At 37.8% G+C, this 25,278-nt stretch overlaps 3 protein-coding genes across 3 annotated transcripts in view; 2 read left to right on the top strand and 1 right to left on the bottom strand.

The window, feature by feature from the left end:
* scn8ab (sodium channel, voltage gated, type VIII, alpha subunit b) overlaps window positions 1-14,378 on the bottom strand; it is a 45,443-nt gene extending 31,065 nt beyond the window's left edge. Inside the window, exons 1-5 of the mRNA XM_041980684.1 lie at window positions 14,315-14,378; window positions 10,561-10,898; window positions 2,298-2,416; window positions 838-927; window positions 620-748 (exon numbers count right to left, since the gene is read on the bottom strand). Of these exons, the coding sequence (XP_041836618.1) occupies window positions 620-748; window positions 838-927; window positions 2,298-2,416; window positions 10,561-10,842 (620 nt within the window). The 5' untranslated portion in view covers window positions 10,843-10,898; window positions 14,315-14,378. The remainder of the gene's footprint in view (window positions 1-619; window positions 749-837; window positions 928-2,297; window positions 2,417-10,560; window positions 10,899-14,314) is intronic.
* A 7,278-nt stretch (window positions 14,379-21,656) lies between these two features.
* LOC121637291 (methyltransferase-like protein 7A) lies at window positions 21,657-23,703 on the top strand. Its single transcript, XM_041981345.1, has 2 exons — window positions 21,657-22,211; window positions 23,048-23,703. Exons 1-2 carry the CDS (start codon window positions 21,717-21,719, stop codon window positions 23,279-23,281), a joined length of 729 nt encoding a protein of 242 aa, XP_041837279.1. The 5' UTR covers window positions 21,657-21,716; the 3' UTR covers window positions 23,282-23,703.
* Window positions 23,704-23,855: 152 nt separating this feature from the next.
* LOC121636210 (methyltransferase-like protein 7A) lies at window positions 23,856-25,214 on the top strand. Its single transcript, XM_041979507.1, has 2 exons — window positions 23,856-24,367; window positions 24,972-25,214. Exons 1-2 carry the CDS (start codon window positions 23,870-23,872, stop codon window positions 25,206-25,208), a joined length of 735 nt encoding a protein of 244 aa, XP_041835441.1. The 5' UTR covers window positions 23,856-23,869; the 3' UTR covers window positions 25,209-25,214.
* Window positions 25,215-25,278: the final 64 nt, after the last annotated feature.

The following is a 25,278-nucleotide window of genomic DNA, read 5'->3' as shown; positions in this document are numbered from 1 at the left end:
CCCACCCACAAACACAAACACCTGTCTTACCTGGAATAACTGAAATTGTTTTCAAAGCCCTCAGAACCCTGAACGTACGCAGGGCTGACACATTGCCTAGGTTTACAAACTCTGTTATATACCTGCAAGGTGGATCAGATACAATTACTCAGCAGTCATCCCCATCAGAAGAAGAACAGATTGACATAATATTTTAATAAGCATTATTAATATGGTGTGATGGACCAATGTGAATTGATGCCCTGCAGGGGCAGTTTTCAGTCACCAGTCATCTAGTTTAGCTGCTGTATGTGACTGCATGTCTACTGTTAGTCATGCCCACCTAGTGTTTGGGAGCCTGCAAATAGAAGAAACAGTCTATGGTCCATATATGCTGCTGCTGCTCTAATGTGTACCAGAGGCTATAAAAGTGTGCCAGTGTTCATCAGGGTATCAGAACCCTGGTATGAGCTTTTCTGTTGTTGCCTTTCATATGCTTGGTAATAGTGTTGAAATAATTGTTTGCTTTCCTGTTTTAACTCTAGCGATTTTTCCTTTTCCCATTTAACCACAATGCTCCCACGTTACTGATGGAGCTGTTCAGTTATTTCACAGTGAATGAAAATGAATTCCTACTTACGCCATTGAAATGACCATGAAGTCCAGCCAGTTCCATGGGTCTCTGAGAAAGGTGAAGTCATCGATAGCAAAACCTCGGGCAACAATCTTTGTGAGTGACTCAAATGTATAGATACCTGTGAAGGTATACCTTGAATAAAATAGAGCATAGATTAAAAACAACTCCAAGTGTTAAATGAGGATATCAGTTCTGAAAAGAAGTTATGGACATGCACTTACTCTACTTGTTTGGACCACTCAGGGGGGTCACTAAATGTCATGAATATACAGTTGGTCAAAATGGTACACATGATGATCATGCTGAATAATGTTAGAACACAGAAGTTAAGGAAAGTTTGGACAGTGCTTCCCATGACACCCCAGATATGCACAGACAAGTGAAAGTACATTTTCATTCAGAAGAAAAATGAATGAAAAAAGGCAGAGCAGATTTTTATGTTTAAAAATAAAATAGCTTTTACAATAAGCAAAAACTAAATAAAGTATATTTTGTATCTGTAACATTTCAAAGTAGGGACACAAAATTTTGAGTAGTTTGAGGAAACAAAAGAGAAATAAATGAGGATTTGGTAGCAAATTAATTATTTGTAATGAATGATTATGAGCCTAATTTAATTATGTAATTAAAGTATAGTGAGATGGAAAGTAAAAGAATTTCACTGCTTGTTTGGATGTGTTAAGGTAACATACAAGGGTAGAAACCTGTACTCATTATTATTATTATTATTATTATTATTTTATCTCTAACCTTAACCAACTGCAACTTAAAAAGAGAAAAGCTGTTGGAGATCATTGGTTTTGAATGGATTCAAATGTAATTGTCTTGTATGACAGCGTGCAGTGTAAAATTACCATCCACTCATATCACCTTTATTTGTTTTGAACGTGTAATAATAGCACAATATCACATATATGACAGTTATATAATGCAAAATGAAAGCATACCACAATTTGCAAAAGAAAACATGCATGTAAAGTGTTTGTGTTCCTTAAGTAAAGTGATGATAGTCTACTTTATGAGCAGCATTCCTTCCGCAAAGTGTCCCTTTGCATAGTTATTTACAATTAACTGTTTTAGTTATTACTATTGAATTATACGTTATATACTTTACATTGACAATATTTTAACTAACACGTATTTTAAGAGAAACACTGATTCTAAACTGCCCCTATGATGTGAGGGTGAGCAGTTGTTTGGCCTCTCATTTGAAAGCAGGGATAGGGTCCAGCACCCTTTACTTCAAACTTTATAAGTGAAAAATTAACAAGAAAATGAAGGAATTTATGTTTTACTTTTACTGCATTTATAGTTAGAATAATGTAATATTCAAAAGTAATGAAAATATTTTAAAAAATAACATTAAGTAACCATTCAGTATAAAGTTATCGGTGAAACAGTCTAATGAGGTATTATGTAGAAGCGATACAGGATCTATTAGTCTGTCTTTTAGTAACTAATGTTAATGAGCTACTCATGTCTAACTCATGTGTCTACACCTGTTTGTATCTGCAATTCAGTCCTCCATTCGTAGTTATTATTAGGTATCTATCAATTAAAGATTTATCAATTCCCAAACTGAAAACAACTTAGCATTTTGTGTCCCTTGTTGTAAAGTGTTACCCACAACATCTCTTTTCATTCAGCTGAAAGCACAGACAATAAATCGCTTAAAGGATATGAATGTATCAAAATCTTAATAGCTATTCGCCTCAGTAGATTAAAAGGGCTTAAGATGTACAAGGAGGGCGTGGCACTGAAGCGGAAGAGTGTTTTCCCTTTGTTTAGGACTATAAATGTCTGTGGACAAAAGAAAGAGAGAGAAACAGAAATGCTTTTAGACAAATCACAATGTTATTTGTGTTATAGCACACATTAGGTTAAGAAAACCTTTTGAGTTATCATACTTTCAAAAAACAGTGAGCTGAGTGAGCTCAGTTCCAAATCAGCCAGCATTACTGCATTGGTTTACCTTCAAGATACAGATTTGGAAATGCATTTGAACAAGCCAGCTTGAGTTCTAACTTTGTCTTAACTAATAGTAAAATAGTTACTGTACTATCATTGAGAAACACATTTTTACAATCTAATATATTCACACCATGAGAAAAAAAAAACATTATGGTGAAATATAAATGTACAGAGAAGGACAGAAAATCAGAGGCAGCAATGATGCAAGACTGTATTACTCTACTGACATCCCTCCCTCTGTGACCAGTCACCCAGCAAGCTGGAGTGCACCTCTGTCCTGGTTGGCTTTCACTGTGACAAAGCTGCCACAGGAGCAGCAGACAGGGACATGGGAGGCTCTCCCCTCTTCGTAGCCAAATGACTCTCTTTGGCCCAAGTTTAAAGCTCTTACTGGAAAGGAACTGCAAATGCTGTCATCGATCAGAGCAGATCTGCTGACTCTAGGCTCTCAAAAACCACTCCCTACCCATAAACAGCACTGGGCCAAGAGGGGATGGGCACCGGGGTGAGGCAGCAGTCTCGGTGCATTTGTGCACGGTCTATGAATGCTTATGCCCATTCTTGGACAAAAAACATGCTGGGTCAAAATGAGAAGTATGAGCAAAATATTCAAACAAACAGAATACAGAAATATATTAGATGTTCAGTTACCATGGCTACCAGTTTTATACATCCAGCCAATGCAGTTTGGAGTTGATTTTGACTATTTACCACCGTGTGCTTGAGATGAGAATCTGTGGGTGAGATATAGATGTGTACATTGGTAGGGTGCGTTTCCACCCTTCTTTGTGCTTCTGACACCACTGAAAATGTCAGCTGCTAGAAAAGCACATCATGTTCTGTATTAAGGCAACACAATAAGGAAGAAGACATATCAAAATCAAATTATTATTATTACTGTTCATTTAGGATGTGAATTTACACCGATTCTTATGGCTTAACTTCAGTACAGTTTAGATTTCAGTCATTTATTAACTACTACAATGACAACACTCACAAACAACAGACTACTGATACAGAAAATTCACAGGAGATGCATTTAGTCTAAAGTTAAATAAACAGACACAAGTTGACTCAAGGTAATGTAAGACTTAAGAGACTCATCAAGTATTTATTTATTTATTCATTCATTTACAAGTGTTTTCCATCCCATGCTATTGTTTGTTGTTACATGTATTTATTTCCCTTACTAGTCTATGTTCCATGTTGCACCATTGCACCAACAAAAATTCCTAGTCTTTGAAACTTTCACTGACAATGGCAATAAAATTTATTCTGATTCTGATTCTGATTCCTTCATTCATTCATTTATTTTAAGTTTTTAACATTTGTACCATGTCAGTAATGGTATTATTGCAACATGTGGGTTTTGAGCAAAATCAACCAAGGTCAGGCAACCCTTATGTTCTGTATACTAGAGGAAGGCTTCAAAATACTTGATGGGTGGAGCTTTTCAAATTATTAAATATTAATTTGTATACACAGTTAGAAATAGATGAAATGCAAAGTAAGCATGCGTTGCAAGAAAAGTTAGCACAAGCTAAGTTGGTGTGATTTGCTTTACTAAACACCTTCATGTCTTACTCAGACATGTTGAAGTACAAGAGGATTCATTTTATTTGGAGACATTGCAGAATCACATAAAAATGAGCAAAGAGGACACTGCAGTCTGATGCTGTTCTAAACATCTTGTAGGTGCCATGAGTATGAGGCGGCATGTCCATCATTGGGTCAATTACTTTTTTTTGTTTTCTATTTAATGTGTTTTCTCTCTGTCCTGTTTTTCTTTGCAATTCCTACTCTGAGATGATGAGTCTCCCAAAAGACTAATTAGCCAAATAAACAGCTCCAACTGGTGAGTGGTGTTGGAGAGCAGTTTATAGCACGCCAATCAACCTCACCTTGACACCCATCATTCTGAAAATAGTGAGTGGTATTTAAGTGAAAAATCCATTTTTCAGTAGGTGTGAGTACTTTGTTTCCCACTTCAGTACAGGATATTAAATCTCTCATAGTTCATGGTCATGGTCATTGGATATGGTAGCATAGACACAGGACATATTAACATATTCAAAGATGTCCAATCAATGAAAAGAATGAAAAGTTTTCTTTTTGTTTTTTTTTGACAAAAACTACTTAAGTTTTACAGATAAGATTTTAGGAGATTTTTTTACTCCTGGAGAGGAACTTAATATATCCTACTGCTAACTTAATATGACTCAATGAGCACATTATAAACAGCAAAACACAGGATCCACTGTCATATAAAGGGGACACCTATCTATCTATCTATCTATCTATCTATCTATCTATCTATCTATCTATCTATCTATCTATCTATCTATCTATCTATCTATCTATCTATCATTAGATATAGTTGGAAAGTTTTATCACGACTAAATTTAAGTTGGAAAGAGGCTTCAGTTACTGAATGAACTGCGTCGGCTAGGAGGCAGAAAAATGTGCTGCTACCGCAAACCTGGCTGCTTGGCAGTATTACAACAGAGGATGCAAATGTCAGGCAATCTCCTTAATTGATAATCTGCTACATTAATCGATAATCAATGACTCACAAAGCCTTTCAAATATGAATGAAAGATATCTTGAATGAAAGTTTTGTTGTCATTGGCTGTTTTTACATAAACCATACACTTAATAAGAATAGAGAATATCTGCAACTTAGAGATTAAATTAAATAAATATTCACCTATACGTGACCTATAAAATGTGTTTTAATGAGGATTTCACTATGACTTAAACTATTTATAATGTCAAGAATATGTACAAAACTGTAGGTTAGAAATGAATCATTTGAGCATAAAACTAATTGGAATTATTGGCCCATAAAATCAGTTTTTCAAAATCACACAATGAAATGAGAGGAAACTGCATAAGAGGAATTAGCTACAATGAGCACATATTCCGACGCAGATGTCCAGGATATCATTATTGCAAGAGGCAGAATCATTAATCCAACCACGGCACATGTCCCAACATAAAACATTGTTTACTATTAAATTCTGCAAGCCGATTATGTGACAAATGAATAATTTATTTAATGCAGTTATTTTACATAAATTCTGTAAAGTGGCCTCAAATATACTGACTTGGAGAAGCACGTCCATCATGTTTTTGCTTATGAAGAAGTGTAGATACAACAAAGTATATCCATCAGAGAATGAATGCTTGTATTAATCTTAAGTGTATGGAGGTATAATACATACACACATTGCTTTACTGATTTACTTGCATATTTGTCTCACTAAATGCATATGCATACACACGTACATAAACACACAACTCAGCAGATCAGACTTTACTGAACAAAGCCACATTTGCTGCAAAGCTGTTGCAATGTTCCCCAAAAAGCTTTAAAGAAAACATAAGCACATGCAAAAATCAGCAGGCACAATACAGCTGCAAGGGCAGTGATGGGTGTTTGTGTTTGTGTGCACGGGAGAACAGAAGGAACAGCAGAACAAGGCTACGGAGACGGGTTTGCGGGGGTATGGGACAGCAGCAAAGAAAGAGACGAATAAAGAGAGAGATGAGGGGATGGTGGGGGAGTGATGCAGAGCAGAAAGCCAAAGAGCTGCAGAGAGAACAGAGCCAAACCTGAGATAGATGGGTAGATGGAAGGAGGAGGAGGAAGAGTGGAGGAGGAATGGGTAAGCATGCAGCAGAGAGAAACTGAGAAAGAAATGAGGTAGGGAGGGTAGAGAAAGAGAGAGATCAGTGAGATCTAAGCAGCAGAATAATAGGAGGCAAATCAGGGGAAATGTTCTTCTCTTCATCATACAAAACCACCAGTTTGTCACAAGTCTAATATACAGAAATGAGTGCAGATATAGTCTTTCTAATCAGTAATCAAGCATTTTAAAGCAAATGTATAAAAACTATTAAACGTGACTGACCAGCAGAATTCTACTCATATACATTCCATATATACATTTTATCCTGAAAATGCAAAAATGATCTTCAACACAAGGTCAAATAGGAGTACATTTTGGATTTGGCAAATAAATAAATAGAGGGTCATGTGTAAATATATTGGAAAGGTTTCTTTTATGAATACTAGCCTAGATGAATTTGACCCTTGCTGTCTCGGTTAATGTCATGAGGATAGGAAGAGTGATTTGGGTTAACATGCAAGTCAATTGATATTTTTCGTTAATGAGTTCAGAATAAAGTTATACACCTAATGTTGAGCTCATATTCGTGTCTTTAAAGTGACGTTCAAGATGAGTTCGCATACTAACACCTGGAGGTAAGACATGAAGCAATCTCATGCAATCTCAGCTAAATATATATATATATATATATATATATATATATATATATATATAGATTGCATGAGATTGCGAACATTTTGACATTTGAAGTTGGATAATTTGTTGCATTTCATGAACGTTATTCTAAGAGGTATCTTTGAGCTAATTTTAGTGACACATACTAACATACTCAAACATATATCACTGCAAAGTAGTTAAGATGCACATTAAACCATATCAGAAAAAAATACAAACAAAACAAATGTTTCCCACATCATCGATATGCTGTAATCCAAATGGTGGAGGGGAAGTCACTGTTTACTCCACCTATAACTTATTTCTCCCAGCCAGTATAGCAGTGGGAGCACACTCAACAGCCCACCCCATCCCTTTTTCACTCAGCCCAGTACAGGAGGATGCTGTGTCATCAGAGACTGAGGACACAGACAGAGCACTAAAGGCTGGCCCTCATTCTAATTTACTACACCCTGAAAGAAAGAGCGCCAGAGATGAGGCGGCGGAAGCAAGAGCAAAAAGCAGAGTAATGTACAGAAACACATTCAACAAGAGAGCTGGTGGGACATAATGTAATGATGTGCATGCTGATTTCCCACTTGCAGCTGCAGCTGAGCATGACCATGTGCTGAAATGGCTGAATACTGCACACTGGCCTTAAACAACAGACCCGCAAAATATTTGTAAAAAAAAAAAAAAAATCAATTTCTTGTTTATATTTTTCTCAGTTTTTTAAAGTGTGTGGTTGTTGATTTTTCTTTTTTTTAGCCACTATTCTATACAAATACATCTGGATGTAAATGTCCACAGCAATGGCTAAAACATTCATCGGCCTTCCATCCATCCTGTGCTGCTGTTCCTGTATGACTACAGCAGCTTTTATATTGCCTAATCACATCAGACATTTGAAAAGCCTAGTCCTCTCCCCATCATAGGGGAAACCAAGAACTGCAACTCTGCATTTCTCTTCCTCGCCGCTGCCCCCTCTTCCTCTCTTTTATGCATGAGTGCTGTGATCAGGTTTCCTGCAGCTGATGGTAACACACACACACACTTAGACTCACTCATTGACATACAGCGCAATGTTGAACTATTGGATGGCTGTCGGTCGAGTAGAGGAGACGTGCATCCAGGAAAGGTGAGGGCACAGATAGAAGAGGAAGAATGGACACTGAACTGTGAATGTAGTCAGAATCTCTTATTCAGGTGTGACAAATATATTAGTGGAAAAGAACAAATGATTGACTTAAAGATAAAAAGATGGTGCGTGGCTGCTGACATGCAGTAGTGGTGAGAGTGATGAAGAACTTGGCTGTTCAGACAGAAGTGTAGTCAAATCCTGTTTGGACATGCTGAGATCCATATGAAGCAAAGAGAGTACTATGAGATATTTAGTATACTTTCACTTCTATAAAATGAATATAAAAAGCTCTTTAATCAGGCATCTCTGTCACAGATACACAAATGAGGCTGCACAAATCATAGGAAACTATATATATGTGTGTGTGTGTGTGTGTGTAAAAAAGAAATACATGAAAAGTGTTGTTTGATGGTTTTTGGTCAGAATTGCAGCATCTTATGGAATATGAATATAATTATATGACTACAGATGTACGACCATGTCATGTTGATGGATAAAGGCTGTCTAATTTCACAACTTCTGCCAGCAATACATCAGATTAAAAGGGATTTAGGTCCATTTTATTTAATGATTTTACATAATTGTAAAAATCCAAAAAGTTCATCAGAATTATTTTTGTAAGTAAACTCAGGCTTTTAAGGTTCCAGGTTCATGAAGATAACAGATGAAAACATTTGATGTATCCTAATAATCAAAGAATTTGTAAAAAACATGCTGTCATCCTTAAAATGAGTAAGACAGGCTTGATAACATTTTTTGGAGTCCATATAAAAACATGTTACATCTAAAACCTATAGAGGACTTTTCATTTTATATTCTCAATCTAGAATATTTATTTGAAAAGTAATCAAGTTACTTGTCTGTGATAAGAGTGATGAAATAGTTACATTATTATTACATGCTGGGTGACTAATTTATATCCTTTACACTGAATAAGTAACCTCCTAAATAGTATTTGTTGCATTCAAGTACTTTGTACAAAGGCAACATATGCTGTGTTGAAGGCTTGGAAAACGTCACTGTTGACTTTCTTATCTTGATTATCTTTAATCTGCATTTTGTGCATCAGTGTGATAGGCATAAAATTTGTTGTAGCCAGAGTCTTTCTATTCAAATTCTGTTTGTGTTTTGTCATACAACCTGAGCAATGTTTTTAATAATATTGAAAATACAGAAAACCTTTTTTTCCCTATCATATACTGTTGTTTTTATGTTTATTTTCCAAGTGTGTGCAAAAGGCTGTGCAAAACAGACCATCACACAACTGAGCTCATGCTAATGGGAACTTTCCTTACCAAAGTTAAATGCCACAGAGGAAAGTGAGAACAGCTGAAGTAGAATACACCGAGCACAAAGAAAAGTTGGGAAGTATGATCAGGCAATAATGTAACCCTTCCTGTGGCAACCATTGAACTGGGGCTGCAGATCAATAGATCACAAAAGGCACATGCACTTCATTGTTCCATCCGCCCTACAAGGGAGTGCTGCTCGCTGAGATTGCCAGTCTTGCTGACTAGCTTTCTTGCTTCTATAGAGGCCACAGATTCTCTTACACATTATCACCGCCACCACACAGGAGACTTGCCACTCCACACTTATACACAGCAGAAAGGTACTATAGCATGCTCCAGCACTTTTCTTCTCCCTTAACTCCTCATTCCTTTAAAGCTGGTGCAGAGCTGCAGGAAGGGCAGAGTCCATCCTTGTTGATTAAAAAAGAAATATGTCATTTGGAAAGAAGGCTGGAGGTTTGTGTCTACTGTGTCTGTATCATGTTGATTCAGAGGTTGACTCTTTGAATATGGAAATTATTGTTTATGTGACTCTTGAAAAACAAAACATGGTAATGAATAAAAGCAGCAACAGCAAATACAGTGAAATGGCAAAGCTATTATTTATAATGAAAATGAAGTTGTGATGAATAAGCAAAAACTAAAAAACATAGACATGATACTTAATTAGAAGTTAACAAAAGCAGCTCAGTTATATTTAAAAAGCTCCTTTAGGTGGCAAAGGTAAACCATATCCAGTCATTTTTAACTTCTCCTGCCATTTTGGTGCCGAACTTGTCATGTTATACAGTTTTTTTTTAAAAATGCCTTTGTTTAGCACCGATAGCTTACACATACAAAGGAAAAACTATTACTCCCTCTAGCTTGTACATCATCTTCACTACATATTAACACCTCATCAACACAACACTAACTGCTTCACCTGGACCACAATGCACCTCAAACCTGTAGTCTTGCAGGACCAAATATGCCACAATACGTGCCACTGCACACTTGTGTTAAGTATATCAGCAGAGGTGTAATCTGCAGAGGTATGAATCTCCTTCAGATAATATGAAATCTGAATTGTTTGTGTCAATAACTTTTAAATGAAGAGTGCTGGCAGGCTGACGTGAAACATGGTCTGTGAGACGTTTCAGCAGAACAACGTGTCTACATGTAAATAACGATTCAAAGATTTAAAAAGTTGGTAAAGGAAATACTGTACTAAGTTGTCACTTCAAGGAAAACTTGTCAATGTGTGTGACAACTCACTTTCTTGTTCAAATAGAAGGGGTCCAAATCCTCCAATGGTGTGCCCCCCAATCCATTAGGAATATCGCCGTAGATGAAGGGCAGGCTCTTCCCAGCCTCCAGGTCACTGTTGGGCTTGGGCTCATTGTCGTCAGACGTGTCGCGATGACTACTGTCCGATCTGGGCTTGGGTGGCTTCTTGTTCTTCTCTTCATTGATGCGCTTCTCGATATTAGCGAGCGACTCCGGGGTGAATTTCTTGAAACTGTCAGGTCCTGGGGGTGCAAGAAGGGGTGCGGCCATGTTTTCATCCTGCAGCTATTTCCTTTCTATTTGTTTTCCATCCCCGACATTCAGCTCTGAGAGGAAGAGAGGGAAATACAGTGATTATGTGTTGCAGAGAGGAAAAAAGACACCAAATGACAAGAAAGACAGCTCAAGGAAAATATATGTTTAAGAAAAGGTTTCATCTCCCAGATGTTGTCATCCTGGATTTCTATCAAGTGTTTTATTATTTACACTGAGTGGGAAACAAAGGGCTGTGATTGAACAAGTTTTAAATTAATTTAATCCATTTTCACGCTCAGTGCTCCTCAACGACTTACAACTGTTCAAGAATAAGCAAACAAAGCAAAATGGAGCTGAAAGACGCAAATATTTAAAACACAAGCCAGTCTTTGCACAAATTCTGCTCTTTCCATCAAGCCTAAATGACTAAAGCGATGATCCTGTTTACCCAAAAGCCAACAGCTAATGTGCTCACCATACAGTCAGCATTTTTCTTACAACTTTGTGACCTTGCATAACTCAAGTTTGTGCTTGTGCTCACTACTGTTTAATACTTTAAACCATGCAGTATTTAGAAGCTTGGTTTAACCTAAAAAAAAAAAAAAAAACTCCATTAATCTACCTAAGATGAAAATCACATTGTGTAAGGAGTTAGCTCTGCTGACATCAAGGTCTATAGAAATAAGCAGTTTTCAGCTAATGGTGTAGACACAGAAAACCTGAGTTATAGTTGCTGTCAACGTTAATAGAAAAAAAGCATTCACTGCACTTTGACTCATGTAAAAATTTGTCTATGCTAGGCAACTTATCAAAGAAGCCCATATTTCTTCTTGGTAATTAGGCAACACTTGGCTAAAATGGCAAGTACATCAATATAACTATAATCCACACATCTACATAGCAGAAAAGGTAGCATTGAATGTGATTATGAGAATAGGTAGGATTTATTCCATAAGAAAATTTTTGACAATTAATTTGATGACATTTAATAAATACAATCACTTTTATCACATATTAGGCTACAGCTGTTTTTGTTGTTCATAAATAGTCTAATCATGATTGATCAATTTTGAGTTAATTATTCATCTGTGGCTCTGGCTTGTTATTTAGAAGGTACAATTGCAATATTCTTAATAACTCTCCCCAGGCTCAGCCAAACATAAAATTTACGCTCCAGTTTGGCTTGGGATTTGCACCGTTTAATACAATCAGGCTATATTATTAGCCACAACAGTGAGGATACAGACCTGGATAAATGTGAAAAATAAAAAAGTCGGAAGAAATCCACAGGCAGAGAAAGATCCAACAACCTTGTACTTTCCAGATAAAAGAAGTGGGAAAGTCTGATCTAAGTAACCCAGGCTCGGTGCAACCTCCAAGTCTCCTTCCACCACAGCTACATCAATTGATCCGTCAAGGTGATTCAACACATTCTGCGATAGCATGACCAGAGGTGCATTTACACATGACACATTACAGGGAGCAAAACGGAAAGGTGACAGTGCAGATTGCTTTAAATTTAGCAAATGCTGTGTAGGTCTACAGCCACCAATTCACTTGGTCATATGAGAAACACAGCATAAGTTGCAACAATCAAACTTAGCCTCCATGTTTTGATTATAGGTTGTTCTGATCAGTCTTGCAGCATTTAAAGAGCGCACAACTCCAGACTGTCTGTTCACTCAAATGCACCCTGGGACAAGTGAGGGGGAGAAAGAAGAAAAAATCTGATGGATGAGAAGGAAAACTACGAAGTCCTGCAGCTTCAATTGTCTCCCAAAAAGAAAAGGCTGAGCTTTATCATTGTTCCTTCAGAAGCGTGTAGGAAACTACCGTGACGCTGCGTCCTCTGGAGGTGAAACACCCAAACGCACCGCGGAAAAAACTCCTTTATTCTGCTCCGTGCACTCCGGTGATCATCTAACATCTCACAGGGTTCACCGGACACCGCGGAGTTAACGGTGCTTGGGAAGAGGAGGCGCACATAGCACTTGCATCAGAGTCACATGGATCGCTACTGAAGTTCACCCTTTGCTTTCTGCAGCATGTCTTACTGCTGCCTGTTATGTCATTTCAGTTCGTATCCACAGCGTCAGTGAACGCAGGTGAGCGGGACAGCTTATCACTGGGAAAATAAACCGGCTGATAAAAATTTAAAGGAGCCTCATAATAAACCTCCTTACATCCCATATGGAGTACGTCGCATTCTTAGAGTCTGAACAGTGTCAGTTTCCGTTAAAGTTGTGACGATCAAGCAGGAAATTTTGATGAGTTTTGGTAATTCAGCCGAATCCAATGAATGGGAGCGAGAGACAGACGACACAGGCCGCTGATTAATGGTGCTAAAAACATAAAGAACGCCTTTTCTCATTAGAGAACTTCTTTCTTTGAGGATGCAGATCACTCGCCCTCCTTCATAACGCACCTATACCCATCATGCAATTTATATTCAGTGAGTGAAACTAATATGCAGCCATATATGCGGTGTTTGGTAAAAGTGTACTGCTTTACAGCCGGGCGCGTCGTTCTTCTATAGGGCCAAAGCCTAAAATGCTGCAGTGTGGTTTATTGCTGCTCCACACTCTAACTCCTAGTAGGTCAGTTAAATGCACAATGTCCTAACAACTCATCTTTGCATGAACTCATGCAACATATATGAAGTTAGCAAAACGCAAATTCACATCACATAAAAGAAAGTGAAATTATTTGCGGGGTGTGGGCGAGGGGTGAAACTAAACCGCACCCCTGATAAGACCGATACAACAGAGATCCAGTTATGCAGTATGAGCTACATGGCAGTGTAATATCGAATGTTGTATTACTTGGGGAAGACTGCACGAAAAGACCAGAAAAAGGGTGCCGCGGTCTCTTTTCAGGACTGCCAAACTAAAGACGCACCTACCTCCTCACGCAATACAGTCTCCGGAGAGATTGCAAGCGGGGGGGGGGAGAGGGGAGGGGGGCACAGAGGAAGGGGGGAAAGGGGGGGGGGGGACTATCGTAGTTACAAAATAATGCTAGACAAAATAAATACATGTATAACTACGTTTTTCAAAATTCCACTTAAAATGTTTTAAATGTGACGCATTATTCATATCTTTAAAGAGTGCCTTCGCCACCACTCTGGGAAGTTTGACGTGATTTCACTTCTACATCCCATGCATGCGTATGTTTCCCACTCTGACACTGAAATGTAATTTCATCCAGGCCAACTCCCCAAATAAGCCGCTGTCTACCCTTTCACAAAAACGTCACATATTCCAGTTTTCCATTTTAAAAATGACATATTTGCTACTTCTTACTGGTGCCTTTTACATGCATATTTGGCCATGTACTGGCAAGGAGCCTTCCACAGACGCTATAGAAAAAGATGCTGAGAGAGGGACCGCTCTGCGGCAGTGGGATGCAGTCAGTCGACAAAGTAAGACGGAGACCCAGTCCACGACCAAAAATACCAGACAAAGCAGAGAACAGATTGTCTACTTACTTTCACTTGTATTAACAGATATCCCGACAGATGTCACTGAATTGCAGATGTAGAAAAGAGTCGGGAGTAACTGCGGCTGTCGCCATATTGTTGCTGCTATCTTCCTTCCCAGTGCGTGCCGCTACCCTGCATAATTGATGACTCTCAGCAAATTGTTAGGGAGTGTCGGTAAATGCCTTCGGTTTCAGTAACGGACAAGAGACCGCAGCATCGTAAGCATAAAAGATAGTGTTTACTGTTCATGTAACAACATCGGCTCATATTCTAGCTGGAACTGGTAGCATTTGGAAACATACTTGTTATCAGTTATAATTTCTTACAACAGGAAAGCGTAAATGTTTAAAAACACATTTTAAAGACATATGTGACCTGGAAGTTGTAAGACTAAAATTAAAAAACAAAATATAGTTTAAGTATGCTCAGATTTGGTGGATGGTACTCAAAAAGTTTTATTTACCCATTTTTGCATTTCATATTACTTTACAAGCAGGCCTACAAATTAAAAAAAAATAATCTTGAGAAGAGAAAACCATTCAGAAAATAAGTTTTGTGGGTGAGTTAGCCTTGTTTAATCTTGATTGAAAGTACTTTCATGTATTGTTAAAGTGGAGTTATAAGCTATAAATATGAAATTTTGAAATGCACATATGCTTTTTTCTCAGTGCATATAAGGCCCTGATAGTGAACCAATATGCTCAAACCCATGACCTTTAAATCAAGACAAGTTCACGAGATCCTCTCTTTCAATTTCTGATGTGCAAAATAAATTTTAATGTTATACCACAATTGGATTTAAACTGTACAGTAGCAAAAACTGTATTGAATTTCTTCTGTATGTATGTTACAGGGAATGTATAACAGAGACTTTGGTATTATATAATTTTTTGACATCCAATATCAAAAGCATTGAATCCCCAAAAATAAAAAATATGACATGCAGAGGTGGTGAACCTTGTTCCATATTTGTACCATATTAGAAAGTTTGATAAAACACCGCAATATTCTGAACATCCTAAATAAATCATTTGTGACATGTGTACACACTTAATATGACCATTGCAAATACTTGCTTTTTAAAAAATAATTCCGATCAAATATGGTACCCATTAATCCCCATTTCTGAGGGTTTTTATTATATTCTCAAAATCAAAATCAATCATATTTGTGGTTTACATTCATGATTTAAGGTTTAAAATATTGCCTTAAATGTTATAGTTCCTTAAAAAAATTACTTAGCACTTGGGTAAGGCAGGGTGACTGAACATCTTATGTGGTGTTCATATTTAAACACAGGATTCTGGGCTGTGTTTAGCCAGTTAATTGTTATATACTGAGGGGATGGTTTGGTGGATGGCTTTGTCTGAAATAACAGGGTGCAACAATAGATTTAATTAAATGTGTCTGCATTAACAAATGAAAAGGAAATATATAAGGTAACATACTGAGCTGGGGTTTAACTCGTCTTCAGGAAATATATAATGGAGAGTTTTGTTTTCTTTAAGTAGTGGTGGTTGGAGGGAAGGGGGGCTGGCCCGAAGGCTTGGTGTTATATAACTTCCTGGGTGCGTCATTAAGGTAACAGGTAATGGTGGGTGTGGTAATGCCAGATGAGACGGTGGAAGGCAGCCTGCAGCTTCCTTTAAACTACTACACAATAAGAACTTCTAAATGCATTCTTCTATTTATAGTCCACAAATTAATGTTTAATTTATTTTAAGAGAACTTTCTAGTTTGAGATTGACGATAGGAATCTATGCACAGACTGCTGACATTAAAACACTAAAGGAAAAGGTGTTAAGTATCTCAAAGCTTTACTCAGTAGCCCTCAGTCCTGGAAACAGAACATTTATCAAAGCGATCCAACAATGTCTCTCTCTGGTGGTATGCTGAAGAAGTGCATTAAGCCATTTTTTTAGCTTGTATATGTATTTAACAATTGTGAGCATGCGAAATATTTACATAGTATACTGTAAGCCATTCATTATAGATTTTCTCTTTTTCCTTCTTTTTGTCAGTGACATTTATCAGACAACAACAGGAAAGGGCAAACTGCTAAAAGTACATTTGTGCTAAGGTTGAAATAAACCCATGGCTGCTGTGGTGAGAACTCAGGCTTTAGTGGATGGGGTTGAGGCCCAGAGAGCCACAGAGTGCCCCAATGGTTGGATTGAAGTTTATAAGTAAAACAGATACGCAGGGAAGATTTCTATAAGAAATAAATAAATAAAAAATGTGCTTGACATGAATTACATGAAAAGAAATGGGAATGATGCCAGACAATAAAAATATATGTAGCCTATATATAGAAAACAAACATCTACCTTTTTCCCTTATAGGGGTCAGTACAGTGGATAAGAGTGATATTTTACGAACCCTTCAGACTATTGTGGTCTTGTGTTGCTTTTACCTGGCTGAAGCATTTTCCCTTCAAAACCTACATATAATGAAACTTGTAGTTTAAAAAAAAGTATTGAAGTGGATTAAATTAATATTTTAATTAATATATGTTGTGCAGGAGAGCACACCGCAGGGAGTAAGAGGGGAGGAGGGATGCAAGGACTGAGGAGTAAGAGCTGAACCTGTTAAAAAAACAGTTTAGCTAATTTGCTCTCTCCTGGCTGCCTGATAGCTGCGTGTTTGTCTCTTTACATCCCTGTCCACAAGTCCCTCATACTGTTAAAGTATCTTCATTTTTCTCTTGAAGCATTACTACCTCCATTACAATATGTACAATATGTAAGTGAGGAGATTCTGATACTGGTTTTCTTTATTAAAACAGAGAGAATGTATCTCAATGTCCAGAAAACTGCCAATCAGATGTTTCCCATGTGTTTACAAGAAATACAGATTCCCATACCTTTGAGGCACAATTTAATTATAAAAACACATCTCTAACTACTAATCACAAGAAGATTGACTTCATTGTGTTTGTGTTGCAAGGGGAAAATGTATTGTATTTGGAAAACTTTTTACTATACTTAATATTATAATTATATTATAATTATACTTTATTATTATTATTATTATTAGCTAATGCTAAAAATTTAAGGTATTTAAAGTTTTTCTGTGTTTATAGTTAATTTTATCTATTTATCTTTCTCTCGCGATATCTGCGTTTCCATCACGTGGAGAAACTATCTTGTCGGAGGAGCTTGAGACAAGAAGTAGTAATTAGTGTTAAATCATTTAAAACTTAATAGTAAAACAACAATTTTGCTCTTTATTTTAAGACAACAAAATATTTTGATAGCATTTAACAAACGATGTGACTCATGTTTAACACTCCAACCCGCCATCCATGTTGGTTTGCAGGGCCAGAAAAACAGGTCCAGAAGAGCACACTTCTCCTTGGAGATCACACACAACAAACCCTGCTGTCGTTATAAAAGCTCTTTTTAACTCCTACAGGTTATTTCTTTCTCTGCGTCACTCCAGTGTTATTGTTCAGGAAAAGTTCAACTATTTGAAAGTCACCATGAAGAGGAAAATGGTGCAGCGGGGAAACAAGCTGGACAGAGTAAAACTCTGCTGGTCCATCTGTCTGGATCTACTGAAGGATCCGGTGACTATTCCCTGTGGACACAGCTACTGTATGGACTGTAATGAAACCCAATGCACTGAAGAGGATCAGAAGGGAGTTTACAGCTGCCCTCAATGCAGGAAAACTTTCACACCTATGCCTGTCTTTGAGAAAAACTTCATTTTAGCTGATATACTGGAAGAGCTGAAGAAGACTGGATTCCAAGCTGCTCCTGCTGATCACTGTTATGCTGGACCTGAAGATGTGGCCTGTGATTTCTGCACTGGAAGAGAACTGAAAGCCATCAAGTCCTTTTTATTCTGTCTGACCTCTTACTGTGAGAACCAGCCTCATTATGAAGTGGCTCCATTTAAGAAACACAAGCTGGTGGAGCCCTCCAAGAACCTCCAGGAAAACATCTGCTCTCCTCATGATGAGGTGATGAAGATGCCGTACTGATCAAAAGTAAATCTGTTATCTCTACTCTTTGGATGATCACAAAGCACATGACGTAGTCTCAGCTGCAGCGGAAAGGGCTGAGAGGAAGATGTGAAGCTGCCTCAACAGGAGGTGGAGGCCATCAATCATTCTGCTGATAAAACAGTGGAGGACAGTGAGAAGATTTTTACTGAGCTGATACTGATAATCCAGAGAAGACGCTCTGATGTGAAGCAGCAGGTCAGATTTCAGCAGGAAACTGAATTAAGTTGAGTCAAAGAGCTTCTGGAGAAGCTGGAGCAGGAGGTCACTGAGCCGAAGAGGAAAGATGCTGAGCTGAAGCAGCTCTCACACACAGAGGATGAAAACCAGTTTCTACACAACTACCCCTCACTGTCAGCACTCAGTGAGCCTACACACTCATCCAGCATCAACATCCATCCTCTGAGCTACCTTCGTCTCCGGTCCTCTGACCTCCAGAGTAGGAGTGTACCTGGATTACAGCGTCTCTGAAACTATGACTCTCCTCCACAGAGTCCAGACTACGTTCACGCTGCCGCTTTGTGCTGGATTTTGTTTTTGGGCTGATGACTCCAGTGCTGAGTTCTGTAAAATTAAATAAACTTTATTTTCTCTTTGTTATTTTGGGAGGAAATCACTTATTTGGCCAATGAAAATCTGAACTTCTCTGTTCTCTGAATATTTGTTGAGTATTTGTATTGGTCTATTTGGATGTGTTTGTTTCTCTTCCACTTCATGGAGCCAAATGGAAATCAGCAGACCTTCTTTCATCATCTCAACACTTTGGAAATTTCTTTTCTACCTGCAATTGACGTCAGTAGTTGTAGAGATCAAATAAAATGTGTTTCTAAATCAACAGAAAAATAAGATATCAAATGATGAGCTGTTCAGAAATGGGCATTTCCGGGATTAGAATAAAAGATCATTCATTGTGATTCATGTGGGAGCAAAATACATTTTTACACAGAAATCTGATTTTATTTCCTTTCTTCTTCTTTTCTGTGAAATCTGATAGTGAAAATGTCAAACTAATGTAAGTTGGTGGGTTTTTCTGGAACAGCAGAATGTACAAAGTTCATGCTGAGAGAAGAAAATATTTGTAACGTTTGACTTTTTAAAAAATTTTTCTTAATAAAAACTTCAGTACAGAGAAATGAGTAAAGTTTGAATTTCTACAACCAAGGTTTTTCTTGCCTCTTTCACTCAAATTTGATCCACCTGCTGAAAATGATCAGGTCTAATTTAAGGAGTTGTGTTTGTACTTTGCCTCTTTAACACTGTAGAAACGTTTTCCACAGACGACTGATGAGAACAACCAGCAGGGACACCACAAACTAACGCTGTTTAACATAAAAACCATCTAAATGAAATATACTGGTCTATAGCACCTCTAACTGGTAGCTACTGGATGTAAAATATGGTTTCTGTCAGGACATTCATGTAGAGCTGGATTTAAATTTGAAGTGACAGTGAACATCTTCAAAACAAATACTTCACACTGTGATGAAGACAAGAACTGCGTGTGATGCGCAGTACTGTTAAAAAGTCTTCATCCAGCCCTCCTCTGTTTAGGTTTCTCTTCCAGGAAGCCAGACTTTGGTGTCATCTTTTACAGTGGCCGTGATCAATAGTTCTCTAGAGATTTCTAAAGGTCTTTCAAAGTTTTTCTTTGGATTTAAGTTGAACCTGTAGAGTTTTTTTTAATGTATAAATATGAGTGAATTAGTCAGACCAACAGCTTCTTGTTGGAGTGAAATTATTTATTTGGCAGATTCAATATTCTGCATTCAAAGAAATCTAAAGTAGAAAAGAAATGACAAATAAAAGTGTCCAAAGCTTTGAACTGGCACATTTTAATGACTGTGTGATTAATACGTGTTCATGTACAGATTTTTTAATCCACACAATCTGACTTAAAAGATCAGATGCTGAAAGATCTCGCCATAACTCTTCGTCCTAAAAGCAATGCAGACGTGTTGTGTTTCAGCTTTGTAGGTGGATGTGATCATTTCACACAAGTGTTTATGTTGCAAAGCAAGTTGTAATTTGTTTTTATCTTTAGTCTGCCTTGTTGGTGTGTAAATTATGACACCTCCAGGTGTCAAAGAAAGAATTAAATTTTAAGAAATATTCAGCAACCTGACAACCTGGGCAAACGGCAGCTGTCTAAATGTGAGTGAAGCAGCATGTAATGAGCTTCTGTGTTCTACATCAACATTACCATGTTCTTCACAATGCAGCATTCATACAACATCATCTCACCAATTGCCTACGTGAAAGATGGTGTTACTGTTAGCATCCAAACTGTTCAAGTTTTAAGAGGGTGTAATAGCTATAAAACACTAGATGTGAAGACAGTGTAAAATTAAACAGCCAAGAATGCTAAAAAAAAATCGCAGTGTTAACTTACAAACACACCAAAAATCTGATCATTAACTGATTTCTGGAGTTATCAGATTATTCAAGCGATCATGTAACAGCATAATGTGATATGTTTAATCAGATAATGATATCTGATAAAAGTTTTCTCTCCAATACCCCAGTATCTTCAGACATGTATACCAGCAAAGTGGATTAATTTAGCTAGTTTACATCTGTAAATGTGCTAAAAAAAAAACAACAACAACAACAACAACAAAAACTTAATCACGATCAGTCTGTATCTTCGGCAGCTACCAAGCTTTTAATGTAAAAGTAAAATTTAAAATAAAATGTATTTTACAAGTTACTTTTCCAGAGGTACAGCAGGACACAGTGTTAATAATTTTCTTTATCAAATTAACAAGTTTTAGGGATGCTCCCCGAGATATTCCGAAATAAAACAATCTAATAATGGATTGGAAAATTTAAACCATGTTTTTGTTTATTATTATTATTATTGTTGTTGTTGTTGTTAATATTATTGCTTTATTAGAGCGCATGCAAACATGTCACGTATCTATCTATCTATCTATCTATCTATCTATCTATCATTAAATTGCCATTTTAACTGTAACAGTCAATTAATAATTTCCGAATCTACGTGCAAATACCTGCTTCTCCCCATTTAACTCGACACGTCCCTGTTCAGTCCCGGCACGTGTTCCACATTTCTGGCAATAATGAAAGTAGGTGGATCAAGACTTTTGCAACTTGTATATCTTGCAAACTACAAGTTAGTTATTCTTATGGGGGTGTCGCGGGCTTCCAAATAGGTTTTAAAACCAAATATCCGGTTAAGTTTGCAAAAAGATATTATTGGTGACACAATTTCAAAGTAACGGTACATGTCCAGCTTGTTATGGACAGAAAATACGTTGCCTATGCTGGAAGTCTTTTACTTTGAATACATCAACCGGACGTCCCGTAACTTCGCCACATAAATGGAATTTGTTGCCACTTTCTCTCCAGCCACTTCTGTGCTCAACACGACTACGTGAAAAGATGTGTTTTGCCCAAAAATTTTTGACCTTCGTGGTCAATGTTTTGGTTCTGCCCCTTCATTTGATCAATGCAGTTGGTTTGTACCAAATATACAAACGCATCTTTCCGTTTTGCTTGTACCGGATTTCGAAAACTTACAACAAGAAAATGCACGACAAGAAAAAGGAGCTGTTTCGCAGCGTCTCGGAGTTCAGCCAGTCTGGAAAACCGATCACGATTCTGGAAATCGGGTGCGGAAGTGGCACAAATTTTGAATATTATCCGCCTGGCTGCAGGGCGATCTGCACGGACCCGAACCCACACTTTAAGAAATATCTCACGAAAAGCATGGCTCAGAATGACCACCTAACATATGACAGCTTCGTGGTGTGTTCGGGGGAGGACATGAGTTCAGTTGAGGACGGGTCGGTGGATGTTGTTGTTTGCACGCTGGTGCTCTGCTCCGTCAACAATATTCCGCAAACCCTACGAGAGGTGCACCGTGTCCTGCGCCCCGTAAGTGTTTTCATCCCTGTAGTAAATATAATATTTTGTTACTTTCATATGTTGAATTGCAGAAAAAAAAATATTTTTAAGGGTGCAAAATTAACCCGAAACTAATCAGTTTTAAGTCTCAGTAAAATATAGCCTACTTATTTTAGCCATTTTTAGACACACACACATATATATATAGCAGAAGCTTCATCACCACAGTGGTTTTACACTGTGAGCTTCTGGTCTCACATTAGTTACATAACGTGTTTGTCAGGGTTTTGCCATCAAACTCAACCCACAAGTCCATCCAGCACAGTCAAATACACCTTAAACTCAGATTTTTGGTGGGCAAATAAATGCTTTCCACGTTTGATCAAATTAAAAACATGTACAGGAAAGTTCAAAACAGTAAGCAAAGCAGGGATTTTGAGTGTCTAAGGACTTGAAGAATACTTTTGACTTATTGATTCTTAAAAGAGAGAGAATTACCAGAGCTTACAGAAAGGAATAAATACAAACAAGTAAAAACATTGCATACTGTTCTGTTTTAGTGTTTACTTAACATGATAAATCATGCAGTTGGATTTGAGCAGGATTATACAAAGCAGTAATTTGCTTTGATGTGTTGTAACACTTGCAAGGCTGATAAATGACCCCTGGTATCTGCACCAGTTAAATGACTGAATAGTGTGGTTCACATCATGTTTGCATATGTGGCTCCTACCTTTGACCTTTCTGATTAAATGTACAAAAAAAAATGCACAGAGCACAAATATTTTCATATGCATCTTTAAATTGGAATATGCAGCATGCATGTCATTTGGATGGTTTGCACTAATCTGATCTTCTACTCACAGGGTGGAGGCTTTTTTTTCATGGAGCATGTGGCTGCAAACCCTTCGACTTGGTCACACTTCTTTCAGCATGTCCTCCAGCCAGCATGGTACTACTTTGGTGATGGATGTGAGGTCACCCGGGAAACATGGAAATACCTGGAAGCAGCTGGATTCTCTGATCTCAAACTGAGACACGTCGACGCACCGCTTGTCTTCGTAATCAGACCGCACATCGTAGGCTATGCTGTGAAATAGTTATTTTCTTGTTAGCTATGCAACAAACTTTCTTCACAACTAGTAAAATGCTAAGGTTTGCCCTCTTCTCCTCCCCAGTATAATCAACAGTAATGTAGCAGCTATAGCTGTGAGTCATTTTTATTTTTGTATAACAGATGAGCCGTCTTTTGAAGTAGATATCTTTAGAAGCAGCGCATAGTACTAATTACACTGTGGAATATGCATCTTGTTTCTGTAATCCACTGGTTCTCATTGCCCACCTGCTTGCTGGTAAATTTACTTCACCTGGAGAACGGAGTATCAGCATTTACCAGTGTATTCAGTCGTTACCTTTACTATATAATACTTCACTTCTGTGATTTCAACATTGTGTCAAATTGATTATGAAAACATTTCAGCCAGCAGAATTAATTTTTCTATGCAATAAAATGTGAAAAAGATTTGGTTTCATGATTCCTTCTGCAGGCCTAGATTACAGCACACAAGATCGTTGGCGCCCTCTTGTGGTTTAAGTGTGATAGTTGGTCAAAGTATTAAGGTAATCTTTTGATCTTCTGCAGTCCTTGAGTTGAATCTGCTAGCAGCTTCTATTAGTTTCCGAGAAATATGAAGTATATTTTTATGAAATTGTCCCGACTTATTTGCTTGGTGTTATGTTTACCACTTCAGCTACTGCAGACAGTGGGGCTGTATGGTATGTACAAACGTCTGTTTCCATTGCTCGCCTACAACATAACATTTTCATACAATGACAAAATGCACAACGTGAAGAGAGAACTTTTTCGAAACGTAGCCACATTTGCAAAGGCGGACGGTACACTTCGCTTGCTGGAGATCGGTTGTGGCAGCGGAGCAAACTTCAAGTTTTACCCCCACGGCTGCACGGTGATCTGTACCGACCCCAACCCGCACTTCGAGATGTACCTGCAGATGAGCATGGACGCTAATAAACACCTGACCTATAGCACCTTTTTAGTCCTCACTGGGGAGGACATGAAGGAAGTACAGGACGAGTCAATGGACGTCGTTGTCTGCACATTGGTTTTGTGCTCTGTTAAAAATGTGCAGCAGGTCCTGCAGGAGGCCCGGCGCGTTCTCAGAACGGTGAGTCTCAACGTGACGTGCTGCCTTCAGGTGCGGCAGGATATATTTTATCTGTGACTACACGCATATAGTTGGCGCGGAAGTGGTCGGTTATATGACACTTAAAAGCATTAAGCCTGAAAAACAACCAGTAGACCAATGAGAGTCTTGGATGACTCAACACATTTTATTACATGCTCTGTGAGCCCTATGAGTGTTTGTGGGGTGTTTAAAGGTCCCAAGGTTAATTTACTTGTTTGTCTTGTGATTAGCCCTTTGATAACGACACCTATGATAAAGTCAAAGTTGCAAAATCTTACAAATCAATTCTATACAAGAAAGGGTGTCACACTAAACAACGGCAAATCATTATTCCAAATGCTGCAGTGTTTGCTATTGAAACTGATGTTTTTTGTTGGTCCCCCCATGTTACATTGTCTCTTTTTAATGAGTTACTATTTCCAGCAACTCCTGATTTATTATCACTTTAGATACCAATCATAAACTGATAATGACCTTTGATTTGAATGCTGAAAGCATGTATACAGCTGTAACCAGCAACACCCAAGTAGCTGAACTCAGGGGTAGCTCTGAAATTAGTCTTTGTTTGTTTGCTCTTTTTCAGGGTGGTGCTTTCTATTTTCTGGAGCATGTTGTCTCAGATCCTTCCTCATGGACATATTTCTTTCAGTATGTGTTTGAGCCTCTTTGGTACTATCTTGGAGATGGATGTATGGTTACCAGAACAACATGGAAAGATCTTGAGGCAGCTGGCTTTGCTGGACTTCACCTAAGACACATTGAGGCTCCAGAGGTGTCTTTAATGATAAGACCACATATTATGGGATATTCAATCAAATGACTGGGACTAAAGTCACTTTACTTTGACATTTATGGTATTTTAGATTACTCTGTCATTAATAACTATGAAT

The sequence above is a fragment of the Melanotaenia boesemani genome, chromosome 3, assembly GCF_017639745.1.
Source record: "Melanotaenia boesemani isolate fMelBoe1 chromosome 3, fMelBoe1.pri, whole genome shotgun sequence".
Classification (NCBI taxonomy): domain Eukaryota; kingdom Metazoa; phylum Chordata; class Actinopteri; order Atheriniformes; family Melanotaeniidae; genus Melanotaenia; species Melanotaenia boesemani.
The sequence above is the reverse complement of the archived record's forward strand: the minus strand, read 5'-3'. Positions and strand labels throughout refer to the sequence as shown.

Bases quoted from the DNA above. Each gene is read 5' to 3' on its own strand.
- LOC121637291 (XM_041981345.1), top strand. From the start codon at position 21,717: ATGTGTTTTGCCCAAAAATTTTTGACCTTCGTGGTCAATGTTTTGGTT. The intron at 22,212-23,047 runs GTAAGTGTTTTC...TTCTACTCACAG, and splicing joins TGCACCGTGTCCTGCGCCCC to GGTGGAGGCTTTTTTTTCAT.
- LOC121636210 (XM_041979507.1), top strand. From the start codon at position 23,870: ATGAAGTATATTTTTATGAAATTGTCCCGACTTATTTGCTTGGTGTTA. The intron at 24,368-24,971 runs GTGAGTCTCAAC...GCTCTTTTTCAG, and splicing joins CCCGGCGCGTTCTCAGAACG to GGTGGTGCTTTCTATTTTCT.